Below are 18,748 nucleotides of genomic sequence, written 5' to 3' on the forward strand. Positions count from 1 at the left end.
TTATTGAATCACACTATGCATCAATATACAGTAAAAATCTTACAATTTAAAAATGTACACGATTTAAACTGAAAGTTCATTAACTATTATATTGCCGTGAACCTCTTACAACTGTGTTACAGCACAACAGGGAGACCTCGGAGGTGGGATGGCCCGATGCGTCCTCATTTGCGGCTGGAATGAAGCAGTGGATACTCACAGCGGGCCGCTGTTACCGTCCATCTATGCCCGTGCCAACTTGAACTCAACCATGTTCCAGCCATTCAAATCACAGGTTGCTGGCGATTCAATACTGTCCACACATCTTTTAAGAATTAATTTACATATACTAAAGAGAGTCTTCCTTTTTGATAGACAAAGCTTGGGCCAACCCCGTTACTGCTTAGGAACATTGTTTTTGAGACTTACACCTGAAGTAACTGTGTACACCCATTCTCATTTTAAGGCTACTTCTCCTAAGGCTAATATTTTGAAGCCCCTCGTAACTGAAGCCCGGCAGCTCCAGCCTCACACTTGGTTCGCTTCTGGAATTTTCAGATGACGGGCTGAGTAGAGCAAAACCAGGAGCTGCCTCCCTTGCACCTGGGCCCTCAGGACAAACGTACAGAAAGTCATTAACCCCACGAACACCCTGTGGAAAGTGTTAATAAAAGAAGGAGGCTTCGAACGGGGTTTCAGGGCAGCAAGACATACAAAGACCTTTCTTAGATAAACCCATTTTCATAGAAACAATCGCCTGTACACTCAAAAATAGAACAGATACTCTGTTCTCCATTCAGCTTCCTGGAGCTTCTTCACCCTTAAGATGAATGGCTTCTTACCCAGAGGCACAGTCCAAGTTTCAGAAGGATTTTGGGGGAGCACTTTTTCTACATTGCTCTTACTGGCTTATGACCAAGTCCTTTGATAACACAAATTAACACCTAGCTAGGAAGGAGATGAAGGTTAGATTATTTTTATGGTAGGACTTAAGATACGTAAACTCCACCAAAGTAAGACAGATCCCAAAGGAGGCCAGGAAATATCGTTGTGAACCAGGTATGACAAACCTCACCCACATTATCTACGGAATTCCACTGATATTATTTCACTGTGTAACTTATTAGAACAAAAGCGGTTTAAAAACCCACTACTGGTAACCGAGTGAAAAGAAAACTGGAACAACAAAGCACATGCTGACATTTCAAAAATGGGCAGAAAATTTTAATCTACATAATTTCCTGTGTATTGCTTGAGATTTCAAAAGAACATGTTAATTCCCATGTTTATTATAAATATAAAATCTTCCTGACCATGCGACACCACACTGACACCTACTACTCCAGCCCAGCCCCACCCCTGGCTCCCCGTATAAAATGTTTTTGGCAATTCATTATCAGAGTGATGTAGACCTTAAAATAAATTAAAATGGGAATTATGTTGTTAAAAATCTCCTTAATCATAGTGAAAAATGTACAGCCCCAAAGCATCAAGAAATTTACCACAGGCTGACTGTATAAGAAGACTATCTAGTCTATGGATCTACTTGATTTTAGTGTTAAGATCTGAACTCCTTGAACCTGTAAATGAAAAAAAAAACGAGTATAACTGCCTCTCATTTTTCTTTTAACCAAGACTGGTAGATGTAAAAACTCAGGAAACTCTGGAAGTCTCCAGAGCAAGAAGTTGAGAGTTATGACAGTTTTGGCAAAATCACCTCCTAATGCCCTGTTAACTGTGTTTTCAACTTGCACGTCCCAGGGTCCAGCTCTGGCAGTGCTCTGTGCTCACACCGCGGGAGGGGAAGGGCGCCCCTGCCGCTCTGGAAAGTCATTGCTAGTATAAAAAGGGGGCGAGCCAGAACTGGTAACGTAGGTCACAACTGACTACGTCAACTCCAGCCAGCGCACACACCTGCATCGGGTCCCCGAGTTCCCGTGACCGACGTCCTGCAGCCCCAGGCAGGCCTGGAGGGTCATCCGGCCTCTCGCTCAAGTCGGGAAAGCATGTCAGCGCCGGACAGCCCTGGGGTGAGGGGCCGGTGTGCGGGGACCCAGCCCCAAGGCCCCACCCGTACACACTGGCGGCCACGCTGCCGGCAGCGCAGACCTCGGGGGCCGCAGAGCGAGGTCAGCTTTTTATCACCAACACCCGACACCTGCCAACATCACGGGGCCGCACTGGACACACTCGGTCCTTTCAGAGCAAGGGGAGAACCGGGGGCCTAACGCAGAAGGGGAGGGTCAGTGCAGATGAGCCCGGGGCGGCGTCTGGGGGCGACGGCCACTCGGGCTGCCCGAGGGCCCGACCAGGAGGACGTGCTGGCTGTGGAGGCTCCTCCGTCGTCCTCACGGCTGCGGGACGCAGTGTATCACCTCGGTTACAGAGACCAGCCACACGTGGACGGGACATGATCCGGACTGGCTCTGGGGGCTATGAGACGCTCAACACCTCAAGGGCACAGACAGAATGAACTCAAACCGTCCTCGGCCCCCAGGGCCCGCTGTGGAGCAGCTTCTATGCTCCTGAAGGAAGGAGTGACCACACAAGGGCCCCGAAGCCACCGCCGTCTGCGCTTCTAGAAACCAAGCAGAAGAGCCGGCTCTGAGGGGAAGCGACTTGGGGCCCAGCTGGGAGGAGGCCTCGTGGCCCCTGGGGACAACGGGGGGACCTGGATGTTCCAACCAAGCCGAGCTCTGGGAACCACCTGTCGATTTTTACCAAAAGGGTTTTTTAAAAGGTGGGGGAGAGGTGGGTGGGAGAATCACACAGAGGGGCTGCAAGACCCGTCAGCCCCTCAGAGAAGCCTCAACTGCAACAGGGAAAATACCACCTTAGAGAGAACAGACAGAAATGTGTTTCATTCAATCAGCAAAACAGAGCAGTCTTCTTGGACTCATCAAAAATATTTCCTATAAGAACATAAAACACTAACATTCAGAATCATTTATCATTTACGAAAGAGTACCATATGTACAATTCCAACAATTTCTAAAGACAGCATAACACTCGAAATACTTAAGCTTTACAAGTACCATGCAAACAAACTGTAAAACAGAAGAAAAAAAAATCAAACTAGTGGATAGCACCAGCTTGACCTGCCTTATTTTCCTTGAATAATTTAAGGTTCTGTACAATATCAGGGACTCTCAGGACATTTATCCACAGTGCAATTACAGAAAGCAACTAGTGATTTCTTTAAAAACAATAAATATGGCTCACTGGTGCCAATTCCCATCGCGGTCCTCGGGGGCCTGTGCAGGGACGGGATGCACAGGTGCGGACGCGGAGAACACCCCACGTGGGAACCAGAAACCGCCCGGAGACGACAGCCCCGCACGCCGGCCAGGCTCGGGCTCCCCGCGGACGGCAGGAGCGCGGGCCCTTCCAGCGGGCAGGGTGGCGAGGGCAGCAAGTAGCTCTGGACGAGCTGGGAGACACGCCTGGGCCGGGCGTCCCGCGGCGCCGTTCCCTCGGCCTCCTGAGTCCTCCTCCCCGTCCCGTGTCAGCAGCTGTCGAGTAGGCGCCACCGGGCAGCCGGGAACGCCGCCGCCGGGGAGCCGCCTGGGCCCAAGGTGCCTCAGCATCACCTAATCTTTCTCCCCGTCTTCGCTGCTTCCTACGAGGAGAGAGCAAGCAAAGCTGTGTTTTAAAACGATCGTCACAGATAAAAACAGTGTGGACGGCGTCTGAGCTTCGCTGCAGAAAGAGGAACTGAAGCTAGAAGTGTGGCTCTCGGCCACCTGCCCGGCCGCTCGCCGCTTCCTGCGACAGCAGCACCTGCCAGGCTCTCTCGCAGACACATCTGCGCGGCTCACACGCTGCTCAATGCCAATGCTTTGGGCGTGGGAGAGAACTGGCTCTGAGCCCCACACATCTGCCCCCGACAGACCATTAGGTCATGGGCGTTATCTAATCGGCACAATTAAACCCAGGACAAACACAAATAAAAGCCTGTATATTTTGCAGTTATTATTTGATCTGCAAACTTCACATCAAAAAAGTGTACCTATTAACGTTTATCTTCAATCTAGCTGTGGGGAAAAAAGGATCCATATGTTCAGATACCACTACTTCAAATGCGCTCGGCCCGTGACCTCTCCCCCCGGCCTTCTGGTGGCACACGAAGACTAGGACCTAATGGCAAAATCAATATTCCCAGGGTAGGGCCAGAGTGCATATGGGTTCAAGCCCGAAGTCAGGGCCAAGTGTTCTTTAGAGCATGAGCTTTCTGAGGAGCCACTCCTCTCTGGGGGAAAGAAGGAGAGATGGGGGTTGGGGGCTAACAGAAAAAAGGGAAAAAAGAGAAGAAAGATGGCGGAGCAGCCCCAGGACCAGCGGGCCCAGCAGGGCAGAGACGGAGCCCGGAAGTGGGGGACGAGGCCCCGGAGCACACTGTCAAGGCTGTGAGCTCCTCGTAAAGATTTGTACGAGCTTCTCTGCCAACACCGGGAGAGCATCCCCTCCCCTGGCTCCACACCCTCCTCACCTCCCTGCTCCATGTCCGAGTCTGTGAGGTGCGTGAGAGAGAAGCTGGCGATGCTGGCGGGCGTGATGGAGAACCTGGAGTAGGGCGCCCCGTGAGGCCAGCTGGGCTCCGTGCTCCGCGGCGGTGGCGGCGGGGAGAAGTACTTGGACGTCTGAAGGGAAGGTCTGGAGCGGAGGAGGTGACTCGTTGTCTTTGACATAAAAGGGTCCGGGGAGAAGTCATCGTCCCATTCAAAGCCTCCACCTGGAAGTAAGAAATGAAAGTAACTCTCCTTTCATGACTTCGTTTTAAGGAACAGAGAGGGCAGTGCAGGCGTCCAGGTGGGCTCAGAGGGGCCCAGACCGCCCTGGGCGCAGACGGCAGAGATGCCCACCCCTGCACCCCGGGGTCAGAGGGGGGTCTTTGAAAGCGACATGCGAAGTCATCCTCAGAAACAGCTCACATCACACTCATGTTTAGCTGCTTTTTAAACCTGCCAATGAGATACCTTCTTCATCAGTGGAACTTTCGGAATTCATGCACCTGCTCGGGCAGGGGGAGCCTGACGGTGGTGCGGGGCTGCTCAGCTCCGGCCCGCAGGCCTCTCCTCCGCAGCGGCCCAGCTCTTTGGTCGGCGTCTCCTGAAAAGCCCGACATAAGCTCCCATCAGCCAGCGCCTGCTCTCAGGAGCCCTGGGGCAGGGGCCCTCGCTGACCATTCGTGACCTGTCCCTCCCACCCCTGGGGAAGGTGGGCCAGGAGTCCCTGCCCCATCTCTCCCGTGGAACGGGCTCTAAATCCTGGGCAGACACACAAAGCGGCCACGGGAGACCTCGGAGGAGGAGACGCAGCAGGCAGGTTAGGGAAGAGCGCTGGAGTCAAAGGACACCAAGCCAGCGGTGAACCAACCCCACCCCTCCACCCAACCCCCGCCACTTGGGTTCTGGCTCCAGATGCAGGAAGGGAGGGGGGTCTTCTGATGCTTAGAAAGAGGAGAGGAAATTCCAGGGGTTTGCCTTTTTCCCCCTGTTCTCTTGCTCCCAGCCCAAGCAATCCTGGGTGACAGCAGCAGGGGTGGCAGGCACCTGTAATTCTGAGGGCTGTGAGCTTCCTCTCTGCCTGGAGAACCCACACGCCTTTTCCCTCTCTGTCCTCCCGCTGCACAGCGTACTGTGGTAACCCAAAGCCCAGCCTTCTGTCCAGAGGACCAAGAAGAGAGGGGCCAAGACACTGGACAGCCCAGGGAGGGGGGAGCTCAGAAAAGAGATCCCATCAAGTTGTTTAAGAGCTCCCGGCTTACCCCCAGCTGCTCAGGGTAGATCTGACCCTAAACAGCACACCAAAGCGTTGAGAACTGAATTTCAGGGAGACCACTGCCAAGGTCCAGTCTGGCCAGGGGGTGGCACAAGCACAGGACAGGTTCAAACAGCACAACAAAGGTTTGAAGGGGACCCGAATCCCCAGAAGGCTGGTTGGAACTTGTGACCTGAACCCAACTGGGTCAACGCCTTCTAAGAAGAAAATATCAACATTCTCCATAGAATCTAAACAAGGCACAGAATTGGAAAAAATAACAAGGGTACAATCTAAAATTTCTCAGCAAACAAAGAATAAGGAAAACCTCAATTCCCAGGAGAAAAAACAATCAACAGATGCCAATGCCAAGATGTCCTTATTAGATGTTGGAATTACCTGAGAAAGACTATTATAAATATGCTCTTACAAAGTATGGGAAAACACACTGGAAATGAATGGAAAAGTCTCAGCAAAAGAATAGATAAAAATAATGAGTTGCGGATTTCGGAACAGAAAAATACAATAACCAAAATTTTAAAGCTCACTGGGTGGGCTCAATAGCAGGATGGACATGAGAGAGGACAGAATAAGTTAATGTGAAGTAGATCAACAGAAATGATCCAATCTGAACAACAGCAAAAGCAAACACTGGAGGGAAAGAAAAGAACAGAGCCTCAGGGCCTATATACTAGGATATTACCAAAAGGTGTAACGCTGGAGTCCCAGAAACAGAGAGACAGAGTGTGGTGAAGAAGAAAAGAAGAAACAATGGCTGAAAACTTCTCAAATCTGGTGAAAGACATAAAACTACAGGTTCAGGAAGCTTTGCAAACTTAAAATGAGATAAATACAAAGAAATCCATGCCTGTAATCCAGAAATCCATAATCATACTACTGAAAACCAAACACAAAGACAAAAACTCCAGAAAGCAGCCAGGGACAATGCTGAAAGAAAAGAACTATCACCTCAGATATCTACGTTCAGAGAAAATATCCTTAAGAAATGAGTGTAAAATAAAGACACTCTCAGATGAAGAAAAACTAAGAGAATTTGTTAAAAAAAAAAAAAAGGCCACACAAACTTCTTCAAACAGAAGGGAAATGATAATAAAAAGGAACCTGGAACATCAGAAATGAAAAAAGAAAAGTAGTAACTATCTGAGTGAATATAATCCTATTCCTCTGCTCTTCAGTTTCTTAAAACATGTTTGATGACTAGAAGTAAAGCATAGAGCACTGTGTGATGGGATTTTTGATGAATAAACACATGACACATCAGACAACCTGAAGAAAAGGGGTAGGGGGGGATGAAGGGCCCACAGGGTACAGGGGTTCTTATATTCCACTTGAAATGGTAAAACACTGATTCTAAGGAGGCTGTGAAAAGTTAAGTATGTACATTGTAATCCCAAGAACCACTCCAAAAACTACACTAAGAGAAGACATATAGTAAGAAATGCAGGGCTTCCCTGGTGGCGCAGTCGTTGAGAGTCCGCCTGCCGATGCAGGGGATGCGGGTTCGTGCCCTGGTCCGGGAAGATCCCACATGCCGCGGAGCGGCTGGGCCCGTGAGCCATGGTCGCTGAGCCTGCGTGTCCGGAGCCTGTGCCCCACAACGGGAGAGGCCACAACAGTGAGAGGACCGCGTAACACACACACACACACAAAAAAAGACTTTTTTCTAAACCACCGTGTCTCCTATTAGTCCCCATTAAGGAGGTACAAAAGAAATGCAATAGATAAAAGGTAATTCTAAAAATTGTTCAAATTACCCAAAAGAAAGCAAAAAGAGGAAGAAAAGAAATAATAACCAGAGGAACAAACAGAAACACTGAATAAAATGGTGCACCTAAATCCAAATACAAATAATTCTATTAAATGTAAGTGGCATAAAATACCAATTAAAAGACAAAAAGTTTCAGAATAGATTTTTAAAACCACCTATGTGCTATCCACAAGAAACTACTATCAAGTATAGGGATGCAGGTACGTATAAGGATGAAAAAAGAGACATCATACAAATACTACCCAAAAGAAAGCCGCAGTAGCTTTATGAATATCAGAGAAAGGAATAAAGAATGACATCATATGACAAAAGGTCAATTCACCGAGAAGATATAATAATCTTAAATGTGTATGAAGCTAACAACAGAACTACAAAACAGATAAAGCAAAAACTGACAGAAATGAAAAGAGAAACAGACAAATCCATAATTATAGCCGGAGACCTCAACACTTCTCTCTCAGTAATAGACAGAACAAGTAGACAGAAAAATCAGCAACAATACAGAAGAAATGAACAACCAACTGCATCTGACATTTATAGAGCAATCCACCCACCAGAAGCAAAATACACACTCTTTCAGGTGCACATGGAACATTCACCAAGATAGACCATATCCTGGCTCTACAGCAAAACAACACATTTAAAGGAGTTGAAACCCTACAAAATATGTTCTCTGACCAAAATGGAATTACACTAGAAATCAGTGGCAGAAAGGTTAAAAAAAAAAAATCTCCAACCCTTGGAAATTAAACAATATTTTTTATAAATAATCTGTGGGTCAAAGGAAAAGTCTCAAGGAAAATCAGAAAATGTGTTGAGGGACCTTCCCTGGTGGCTCAGTGGTTAAGAATCCGCCTGCCAATGCAGGGGACACGGGCTTGAGCCCTGGTCCGGGAAGATCCCACATGCCGCGGAACAACTAAGCCCGTGTGCCACAACTACTGAGCCTGCGCTCTAGAGCCCGCGAGCCACAACTACTGAGCCCGTGTGCCACAACTACTGAAGCCCGCGTGCCTAGAACCCGTGCTCTGAAACAAGAGAAGCCACCACAATGAGAAGACCGCACACCACATCTAAGAGTAGCCCCTGCTCACCACAACTAGAGAAAACCCGCACGCAGCAATGAAGACCCAACGCAGCCAAAACTAAAAAATTAATTAATTAATTAATTAATTAAGAAAAAAGTCAGTCACGTTTCTATATACTGGCAAGGAGCAAATGGAAACGAAAATTTTAAAATTACCTTTTAAATTAGCTCCCCAAGAAATGAAATACTTAGGTATAAATCTAACAAAACACGCAGAGGATCTGTCTGCTGAAAACTGCAAAACACTAAGAAGAACTGAATAAATGGAGAGACACACTGTGTTCATGAGCTGAAAGCCTCAACATAGTAAAAATGTCAATTCTCCCCAAACTGATCTATGGATTTTATGCGACTCCCATCAAAATCCCAGTAGAATATTTTTGTGAGTATAGAAAAGCAGCACACAGGCCCCCAGGCTCCCCGTCTGCCCCAGGACAGGCAGTCCACCTCACATCTCTGGGGACTCCTGGCTGTAAGACTACGACCCGGGTGTCCCAAGCGTGGCTCTACACGGCTCCAAGGCCACACTGCTGAGTCCCGGCCCCGTCGTTCCAATGACCAGCGCTGTGATGCATGGGACTGAGCTCGGAGCTCATCTGCCCTGTGACAGGCTGGAGGGCAACCACGCGTCCCGTTAATTGCAAGCATCACTGTCCACCGTTTTGGCCTTGAGAACACTGTGCATCCGGAAGGGGCAGTGTGAGAGCTGAGGGTCAAACACCCTGCCAGGCTCATTTAGGGCCCATGAAAGGCACATGGGAGACCACCCATGTGTGGGGAAGCTAAGGAGACGCTGCGCGTGAAGTGCCGGCACCCAGACCGCTCACTCACTGGGCCGTGATTTCACGAGAAAGTTGCTTTACATACAGTAAGTGTTCACCAAGCATCTGCTGAACCAACAGTGAAATAACCAAGACACAGAGCTGCCAAAACCCAGGAGTGCTTAGTGAAAACTAAGGAGTTAAGGTACTGAAACTACTCAAAAACGAAACTACTTCAAAACCAGCTCATTAAGCTGCACAGTTAAGAGCAGAAGAAAATCTACCAGCCATCAGCCTGAACCAGCAGGTAGTTCTTACTCCAAGGAAACTGCATGGAACGCATGAGAAAACTAACTAGAGATCACAGAAAGAAACATTTTCAGGACTTCATTCTGGACTTCACCCACTTTCCAACTTTCTCTACGACACTAAGCTTTCTCAAATCTCACATCTATTAAGCACGTCTTACACTTGACTTCTGTACCTTCGTTCTCATGCCTTGAATCTCCATCTTATGCAATCCTGCCCTGTCTTCTGAAGCCACCAAAACATCACCTCCCCTCCACCCAAAGACATCACACGAGTGCAGCCCTTCTGTAGCCCAGGCGGGGGCTTCCACGGGAGCTGAGTCCATTCCTCTGCTGCAACTAGACCCCCAGACATCTTCCCCAGCCCTCACCCACACTGCTCGCGGCACACACTTTGTATCTCTTTCTATCCCACCTACAGATCGTCTGCTCTGTGGTGAAGTCTCGTACAATTCACGTTCACAGAGAAGGTGAAGAAAGGGATACGTGAATTCGAACGACTGATAACAAAACACAAAATCTGGGGCCAGGTGATCCCTTCTCTCTTCCACTCTCAGTAAAACAATGGCAAACCAGTTTCCTAGGCTCCCTGGGCCCTCAGGTTCTGAAGCTGGGATGTGTATAAGCCTCCAGGCCCCTCTCACAGATCTGATGAACTGAGGTTGGGGCCAGGAGTCTACTTTTTCTTTTCCCAAACACTTACCTACCTCTACCCTCCCTGCCCCACATGCCACAGTTCAAATTTTTTTGAGCGACACCGTAGAAAGAGAACACACAGAAGCGACAAAGCGTAAAGTAACGAGCAACTGAAAGCACACCCAGCCCCCAGGGAAGAGGCGGGGCAGCACCCAGGACCCCCATGGGTGTGGGCAGAGCCTCAAGTGTGGGGCCCAGGAGGCCCAATGCTGAACGAGAGGCTGAGATACCAAGGTCCCGGTTCCAAGGACTAAATACACAGGGAGGGCAAGCAGATCCAAGAAGAAATCAACAAGGACTCCCACGCCTTCTAGAACGGGAGCTTCACTTACAATCCAGCTGATTCAAGAAGCAAATTCAAGGGCTACAAAGACTAGTCAACAAAGAACACTTAAAAAAACAAACAAACAAAAAGCTTGAATTGTAGGCTGCCTCATTTTTTTTCTTTCTTTCTTTTTTTTTTTTTTTTTTTTTTTTTTTGCGGTACGCGGGCCTCTCACTGTTGTGGCCTCTCCCGTTGGGGAGCACAGCTCCGGACGCGCAGGCTCAGCGGCCATGGCTCACGGGCCCAGCCGCTCCGCGGCATGTGGGATCTTCCCGCACCGGGGCACGAACCCGTGTCCCCTGCATCGGCAGGCGGACTTTCAACCACTGAGCCACCAGGGAAGCCCTAGGCTGCCTCATTTTTAAAGAAGCCGAAGGCTGGCCCCCTGAGTGGTGACAGCAGGCAGCCTGCCCAACCGCAGGGAGGAGGGCAGGGCCAGCCCCTGGCTGGGAGGGCCACAGACCCTGTCCTGCTGCCCCGTCGCCGTCCCCATTCCACAGGCAGGGCCGCTGGTCGGGGTCTCCAGGGCTACGTGTGAGCCTTGGACTGTTCGAGCAGCACCTGCATGCTGGGCATTACTTCCGACTGTCAGAGTATAAGAATCTGGTCTGGAAAGGGGAAGCAACTTCAGCAGGACTCTGCCAGGACACCCAGGAAGAGCATGCCGATCTTCTTCCTGTAACGTAACAGGAGTTCCCAGTGCAAACCCCATTTCTGCGTGTTCTTGGAACTGACACTATAGCCAACCCCAAATTCCTTTTTCTGAGTAATCACAAAACAACCCGTGGCCTCGAAACGGCAATCAGAAAAACCAAGCACGCTCGTTCCCCTAACACGTTCCGGAATTCTCTAACAGGACAACCTGGAGGTGACAGACAACAGATACCTGGTCAAAGAGATAGACTGTGACATCATCGAAAAACGTCACGGCCTTCTTCTCTTTCTTCCAGTCGTCGGGCGGCTGGTCCGCGGAGGCCGAGGGTTTCAGCAGGCTCCGCAGGCGGCGGCCGTCCTCACAGCTGAGGACCACAGGCACTAGGTGCTCCACCTCGTCCTCCGACTCGGAGCTGAGGCTGTGCAGGGTGAAGGCCCGCAGGTCCTCGTCCGAGTCGTCGCTGTTTTCGTCCTCCTCATCCGCGTCGATTCCGTCCTCGGTGAGGTCGAGCACCCCTGGCACGCCGAGTTTCCCCAGGTACTTCCCTTCGACGTCTGGCTCCTTCAGCTTGGGGCCCTCGGAGTGGCCGCGCAAGGCCTTCTCCACCATCGGGGCTGCTGGGCCGCCAGGGCGGAGGGGGGCATCTGCAAACGCCAGGAGTCCGTTGGTGTCGGTTCCGGTGGAAGCCAGCGTGCTTCCACCGGAACTGTCGTGGGGGGGCTCCTCCTGGGCCTCGAGGTCATCCCCGCTGCTCAGCTCCGAGTGCAGCAGACTTGAGGGGCTGCCGGCCTCGCTGCTGTCGGGGGGGCGCATCTGTCTGGAAGCGCCAGCGGGTGCTGGTTCTCCCGCTTCTCTTGATTCCAGGGGACTGGCGTTCCGCGGAGCAGGGGGACACCTTTGGCCAGGCTGGCTGCTGCTGGTTTCCAGGCAGCCGTCCGGGGGGCTGGGACTCTGCTCTGGGGCGCCTGGCTCAGTCAGGGGCTGGTCCGCTCCCAAGGCCGACGCCGAGGCTCCCGGGACCCCCTCCGACTTCTTATCGGGCTCAGAGTCATTGTCTGAGAAGTAAGCGGAGTCGCGGTACGAGCCCTGGCAGCCAGCGGCAGAAGTCTGAGAGGTGACTTCTGCACCCCTGTGGCCATCGGCTGCGTCTGAGACGACGATGATGGGGTTGGGAGGTGGCCCCCCGCGAACGCCGTCGCCCGCTGAGCCTGTGTCGGGGGCTATGGCGCCGTCGGGGGCCGGGTGCAGCGTCCACTCAGGGGACTCCAGGTTCTCCGTCTCGTAGCCGCTGTCCGCAGGCTTATCGGGGGGCAAGAGTCTCTGTGGCGTGTGAGGGCCTAAGGAGCCCAGTAAAACCTCCCCGACATCCACCGAGTCCAGGGAGCCTGGGGTTTCCACGGACTGCTCCGAAGTCGGGATGGGCGTCAACAAGCTGTCCTCTAGAAGGCTGTCCTGACTGGCAGAGGCCAAGGAGAGGGCACACACCAAGCCCCGCTCCTCTGTAGCAGCATCTTTACGGCCCAGCTGACTCAGAGCATCCGCGGCCTCCAGGGCTCTCTCGGGCAGGCCTCGACGGCAGTGGTCTTCCAAAAGTGGTTGACTTTGCAAGTTCTGCCTCAGTTCTGGAAGGCTGTTCCCTATACTCACCTTACTGGCAAAAGTGCTGTGGACAAGGCCTGAGTCGCTCTGGGTCAGTCCCAAGGCCCCCTCCCTCTGGGGAGTCAGGTCTCGGGACCTGTCGCCGGTGGGAGTTGTGTCCACCGGGGCGGGCGCGGAGTCTGGGTTTACCTCTCGGCAGACACCGTCTTCACGGACACCGACATCCAAACACGTGGGCTTGGCTCCGCCCTGCTTCAGGGACACACCTGGAAGGACATCGTGAGGCGGCCCCTCTGTTTCGAGCGAGGTAGGAGGTACCTGCGCCTGCGGGCAAGGCGGCGAGGCCGCGTCCCAAGTGTTGTCCTTGGGCGCCACGCCCGGGCCTCTGCCCTGCGCGCTGACATTTTCCTGCAGCGAAGGAGAGCCTGGTTTATTTTCAGCAAACTTAAGCTCAGCATCTAGAGAGTTTCTACTGGGACTTTCTAATATGGTTTCAGGAAAACCAGCATTTCTGAGTTCTGTTTGAAGATCATTTACGTGTTCTTTGCTGGGCAAGGAGTCTTTCAGTAAGTTCTTCTCTTGAAGAAATAAAAAGTTTTCTGACAATTCTTCAACGTCCAGCTGATCGAAACCATCTCGGTGCACGAGGTCTTCTGATAAGCAAAGAGGGTCACCGCCAAAAAGCTTACGGGTCTTCTCTTTCTCCAAGTGGCGTGTAATTACTGACTCTCTGGGGTCATCCAAACTGGAGCTTAAGGTGGTCGGCTTAAAGTCAGCTTGGACTCCATTTAGTTCCATTAGGTCAAATATTTTTTGGTGACTGGGCAAAGCCTCTGATTTGTCAAGATCATTAAATATACTGTCGAAAGGGCTCTCGGGACCCTTGGTAACATGCACATCCTCGGGTACCCTGGCATCCTTGGGGTCTGTAGTGTTCTGGAAGAAATCCTCATCTGTACTGGTCTCCTCAAATTCGACATTCCTGAGGGTCAGAAGCTGGGACGCTGTGTCACCGACCCTTTCTGGATTATCCATTTCCGTTGTGAGCACTGCAGGTGGGTAATCCAGCTCCAAGTTGCTACCGCTTTTTTCTTCTAATTGGATGTAATAGTCGCTTCCGACGGAAAGGTTGTGGGCATCAAAGACGGGCACTACCCCGGGGGCCCGCAGGGGGACATCCTGGACACTGTCATCTTGCTTCCCGGGCCCGGGATCTGAGAGTGGACTCTCAAACGCTTCGGTGGCAAAGAAGATGCCGGTGTAGGACACGGCTTCGTCCGGGGGGCCCCGGCCGCGCTCCTCGAAGTGGTCGTGCTTGGCCGCCTCCCAGACGTACTCGAAGCTCAGGCCCTGGCTGGTTTCGGTCACGGTGAGGACCTCCTCCATCTCACGACCGAGCCGGTCCCTGGCGAAGTGGTCGAGGATGGGGAAGGCGGCGTTACTTGCAGCATCTCTGCTGTTTGTGTTTGGCTTGAGTGCGTTCCACTGCTGCTCAAAGTCGACCTCCGGGTCCCTCTGGCTTTGCATCCGCAGGTAGGTGAGCAGTCTGTGCACGTCCTCGGCCGCCGGCCTCTTGTCTGGTGACAGCCAGCAGAACTGTAAGACTTCATACCTGAGCGACACAGACAGGTGATTAGCAGACGGATGATAAATTGTTTTAAAGTAAGGAAAGACCTCACAAGGACCCCCGGGCCAACTCAACACCCCAGAAGCCTCGACACTTTAATCACTGCCGACCACCTGAAGGAGTTCAGCTGACGGTGATCTCAGTGTGAAAGGGCAAACGGAGACAGAGAAAATGTGGCTAATCTTCTGTGTCCTCAGGACACTGCACAGTGTCACTGCAATTCTTTTGCTTTGTCATCTGTTCTTCTGGCGTTTTCCAGGGACTTAGCCACCGAATTTAGAAACAGTTCTAAAATGCTCTCCTCTTAACACAACTGCCATAGGTATTCTGCTTAGTAAAGGATGCACGTATCTAATGTTCTGAGATTCACTCACTTTATTTTGCAAGAATTCACACAGACAGATGCTGTTGTGACTCATCTCTAATTATTCCCCCAATAAAAAGTGACATCATGATCTCCTGCAGCACATGGTTTCCTCGGGTCATGAAAGGCGCTGAGGGTGGAGGCAAAGAGTAGAGAAAGAAGCCCAGAGACGGTGGCAACCAGGAGCTGGTCCTCGAAGGGTTGGCTGAATACGGCCAGCACCTTAAACTGTAGCCGTGAGTGGAAGGGAAGACAAAGACGATGTCATGGTATTAAATTTACAGCCTGAACGTCCAGTTATTCTGGGTGAGTTAGTTCTAGCAAGTAGGGGCGGGGGGCTGAGCAATGGCCACACGGAGGGGCACCGAGCTCCAGGGGCAACATCAGCCGGGCCCAGGGTGACGCAGACAGAGGCCTTGACACAGGTGAGCCCGATCCTAATTGGAAACCGAGTAAGAACTGGTCTGGAGCATCATAAGAAGTAAATTTGTTTTGCAAATGTCAACACACATTATGCAAATGAGTCTCATGTGCCAATTTAAATATGATCATGTCTATGCCACCATCTCTCTTCTCGCACGTCGGGTATCACTGAAACAAACAGCCTCATTTAAAAATAATTCCACAACAGGAAATTCCCTTAGAATTGACTTTTCTAATTAGTTTTTCTTCTTGCATGTAATACATAAATTCCTGCTTGTGCTACACATTTTTAAAACACAGCATTACATTAAAAATATGGATGTTAATTCTAAAATCAGTCATGAATAATATACAAACGATTGCTTTTCATAACATTTACTGTTCAAAATTAGAGAATACATAACTAAGACCCATGCAGACAGGATTTCCTTATCTTCTGAAAAGAACGTGACATGACGTTACCCACCATCTGTCAGAGTAAGGCTGCTCCAGCTGGGGCTTTGGGAGTTTTGTGTCTCTCTCTCGAATGACCTGGTTGAGAACCTCTACGTTGGAAAGGTTGGAATAAGGCTGAGCGGCATTCTCAAAAAGCTCCCAAAGTGTCACACCCAGGGACCTGCGGAAAGAAGAACACGGTTATTTCTTTCTCTCTTCGGATGTCGGAGTTTTAACACCTACATTTTTAGTTGTACAGTCACTAGTAATTTCAAGCACAAGGCGTCTACTGAAAAGGTTACTCACGATAGCTCTTTAACATGATTTAAAAAGCAGGCATTTCCATTAAAATGAGGACCACAACAAGAATACCTCCTCAGATTTACTAATGGAATATTACTTTAGGAATTTTGGCCAATGCAAAAAAATATGAGATGGAGCTAAGAGGCATAATTACATGGAGAAGCGAATATGAACGCCAACCTTAAAACTTCAAGAAATTAGAAAGATCATCACGATGACTTTTAAGAGTTCAGCAACACAGCTAGGTACAAGGTAAATACACTGAATTCTGAGATTTTTGGTGGGGAAAAAACATCCCATTCACAACAGCAGTAAACGTCGGAAATCTTGACACGAACAATCCTTCCCTGTTTGCCCCGTGTGTTCCTTGCTGTAGCTATTCCTGAGTATCCGGGGCTTTCCGCTCTTCGGAAGGGCGCCCCCCACTACTCTGCCAGAAGCGGCCACCTGCCCGAGCCCCTCACCACCTGCAGGTGCACAGCGGTCACCACAGGCTGGGCCAGCCTTCGCAGCACCCGGCCCACTCGCCCGCGCGCCCAGCGCTGTCCCTGTGGAAACGGCCTCTGGGGCTGAAGCCAGAGGGACGCTTCCTCTCCATTCCCTCTGTGCGACCCCTGCGTCCGCTCCCACCACCTCCACTTCCGCTCCCACCACCTCCACTTCCGCCGCATACTGCAGTCTATTTTCCGCAACGGCTCCCAAACATGGCTGACCGTCCGTGTCATCCGGATGCTGGTACTTAGGACCCTCCCCACCCCACCCACCCCGAGGACTCTTCGTTGGTGGATGCAGGTGTGGCTGCATCTTTAAAAAGCTCCCTCATGGTTCTGACGTCCAGCCAGGTTTGGCTGTTGATGGTTTCCGTGACTATGATCAATATCCACCAGAATGCTTGTGTGAATAATGAGCCGTGCTTGAGTAAATAAGTTTATTATTTGACGTGGTAGAGCACAAGATAACGTATGAGTTAAACTCCCTTATAGTAATCTCACAAATCAGTGAGAAAAATCAACATATTCAGTATCTAAGTGGAGAGGGCATTTCAACCAAAGGAAATAAAAGGACCCAAATCTCCCAATCCAATTCAAGAAGGGAGAAGTTTCCCTGGCACAGAACTGCTAGGGGCAGAGGGCTGTTTTGGATACAAAGAAGTTTAAGACACTGTCAACGACTTTAGGGAATTAACAATTTATTTGACTGGAGGAAAATAGGAAGTTTACATAAAATGCTAAAGACCACAAAGGTGGCCTATGATGAGGGGCAAAATGAGTGTTGTCAGCACCAAGGCTGGTTTGACCCTGGGCGCGTACCTCTACCTGCCTTATTTTCTCCAAATCCCTGATGTAACTACCTTTCTCTCTCCCAGCAAGGCCTGCTCCCAAACCAATCCCCTCCCCAGTTCTTCAGAGACCGTGAAGCATGGGTTTGCTTCTCAACTCCCCACTCCCCCGACTCCTAACATCTTCCTTAAGCATCCCTTTCTCCTGGCAAAGGCCACACAGAAAGAGGAGACGTGTGCCCACCCTGCCCTGCAGCTCTCTATTCCCTAGTCTTTCCCGCCCAGTCTCCTCGGGGACAAGCGCCATCGGCCACGGTCAGCATTCCCTTCTCTCCAGCTCTTTGCCTCGCACTGGCCTGTGTCTCCCTGAGGACCAGCAAGCCTCTTTCTCCTGGGAAGAAAAATGTCCTGCAGCTCTTATCCCCTCTTCCACCAAACTCACTGAGAGAGGACCCTCTCATTCACCCCTGGCACAGGGCAGTTTGGTCCCTGCCTCTCGTGGAAGCTGGCACCACTGCCAGCCCTGCCACCAGAGGCTGCTCAACCCGTCAGAAACAAGGGGCAGGCTCTGTCTCTGGGAACACAGGCTAAGTTTTCAGGTCAATCACCCTGCAAGAATAGTAAAAATATGAATAAAGCATGAAAAGCAACCTCTTAAACACAACAAACAGCAGATAAGATAGCAGGGAATTACCTGGACAAAATCTAGAGCTTAGTGAACTAAGTAGAACACCAAAACCACCTTTGACTGCAGCATCTGCTGAAGCACAGAACTTGGGCTTCTGTGTCTGTGGTGTACCAGGCTCAGTGGGGGTGATGGTGGCGGTGCACAGGCCAAAGCCCTGGGCCTGCACAAGGTAAGGGGTCTCACAGAGACCTCCTCACAGTGGGAATAAACCTGCCCCCTGCCTCTCTCAGGGGCCTGGAAGGCAAGGTGCCTTGGCACTGAGGTCCTGTGAATTAGTGGACGTGTGGGAGTGTGAGTACGTGTGTGTGTGTGTGTGTGTGTGTGTGTGTGTGTGTGTGTGTGGTGTGTTGGTGGGGGAGTGTAGTCCCAAAGAAGTTGTAACCACAGAGCTGGCCCTTACTTGGACTTACAGCCCAAACACACATCATCTGAGCGCTCTAAAAGACCTTGAGCTGCATACATAAAGCCCTGAATTAGAGTAGTCCCTTACATGATGGGACACCCAAGTACCTGACAAAAGCAAATGTGGACCCTCTCTGGAGAAATGTTTCTCAATTCTAGGTTTCCAAGATCCTCACCATAAAAAAGTCCCGAAGGAAACAAACCACCATCAAGAGCCAGCAAGATCAAATCCACAAAGACTTCAGATACTGGAATTATCTGATGTAGA

At 50.7% G+C, this 18,748-nt stretch overlaps 1 protein-coding gene across 3 annotated transcripts in view; it reads right to left on the minus strand.

Annotated features, from left to right (window-relative positions):
• The window catches only part of LMTK2 (lemur tyrosine kinase 2), an 81,830-nt gene continuing 63,082 nt past the window's right edge, over positions 1–18,748 (minus strand). For all 3 annotated transcript variants that reach the window (XM_024121007.2, XM_024120996.2, XM_024121017.3), the window contains 5 exons: positions 15,840–15,989; positions 11,592–14,571; positions 4,956–5,088; positions 4,469–4,711; positions 1–3,598 (listed from right to left, as the gene is read on the minus strand). In XM_024121007.2, coding sequence (XP_023976775.1) covers positions 3,570–3,598; positions 4,469–4,711; positions 4,956–5,088; positions 11,592–14,571; positions 15,840–15,989 — 3,535 coding nt within the window. In that variant the 3' untranslated portion in view covers positions 1–3,569. The remainder of the gene's footprint in view (positions 3,599–4,468; positions 4,712–4,955; positions 5,089–11,591; positions 14,572–15,839; positions 15,990–18,748) is intronic.

This window comes from Physeter macrocephalus, chromosome 14 (assembly GCF_002837175.3).
Source record: "Physeter macrocephalus isolate SW-GA chromosome 14, ASM283717v5, whole genome shotgun sequence".
Classification (NCBI taxonomy): domain Eukaryota; kingdom Metazoa; phylum Chordata; class Mammalia; order Artiodactyla; family Physeteridae; genus Physeter; species Physeter macrocephalus.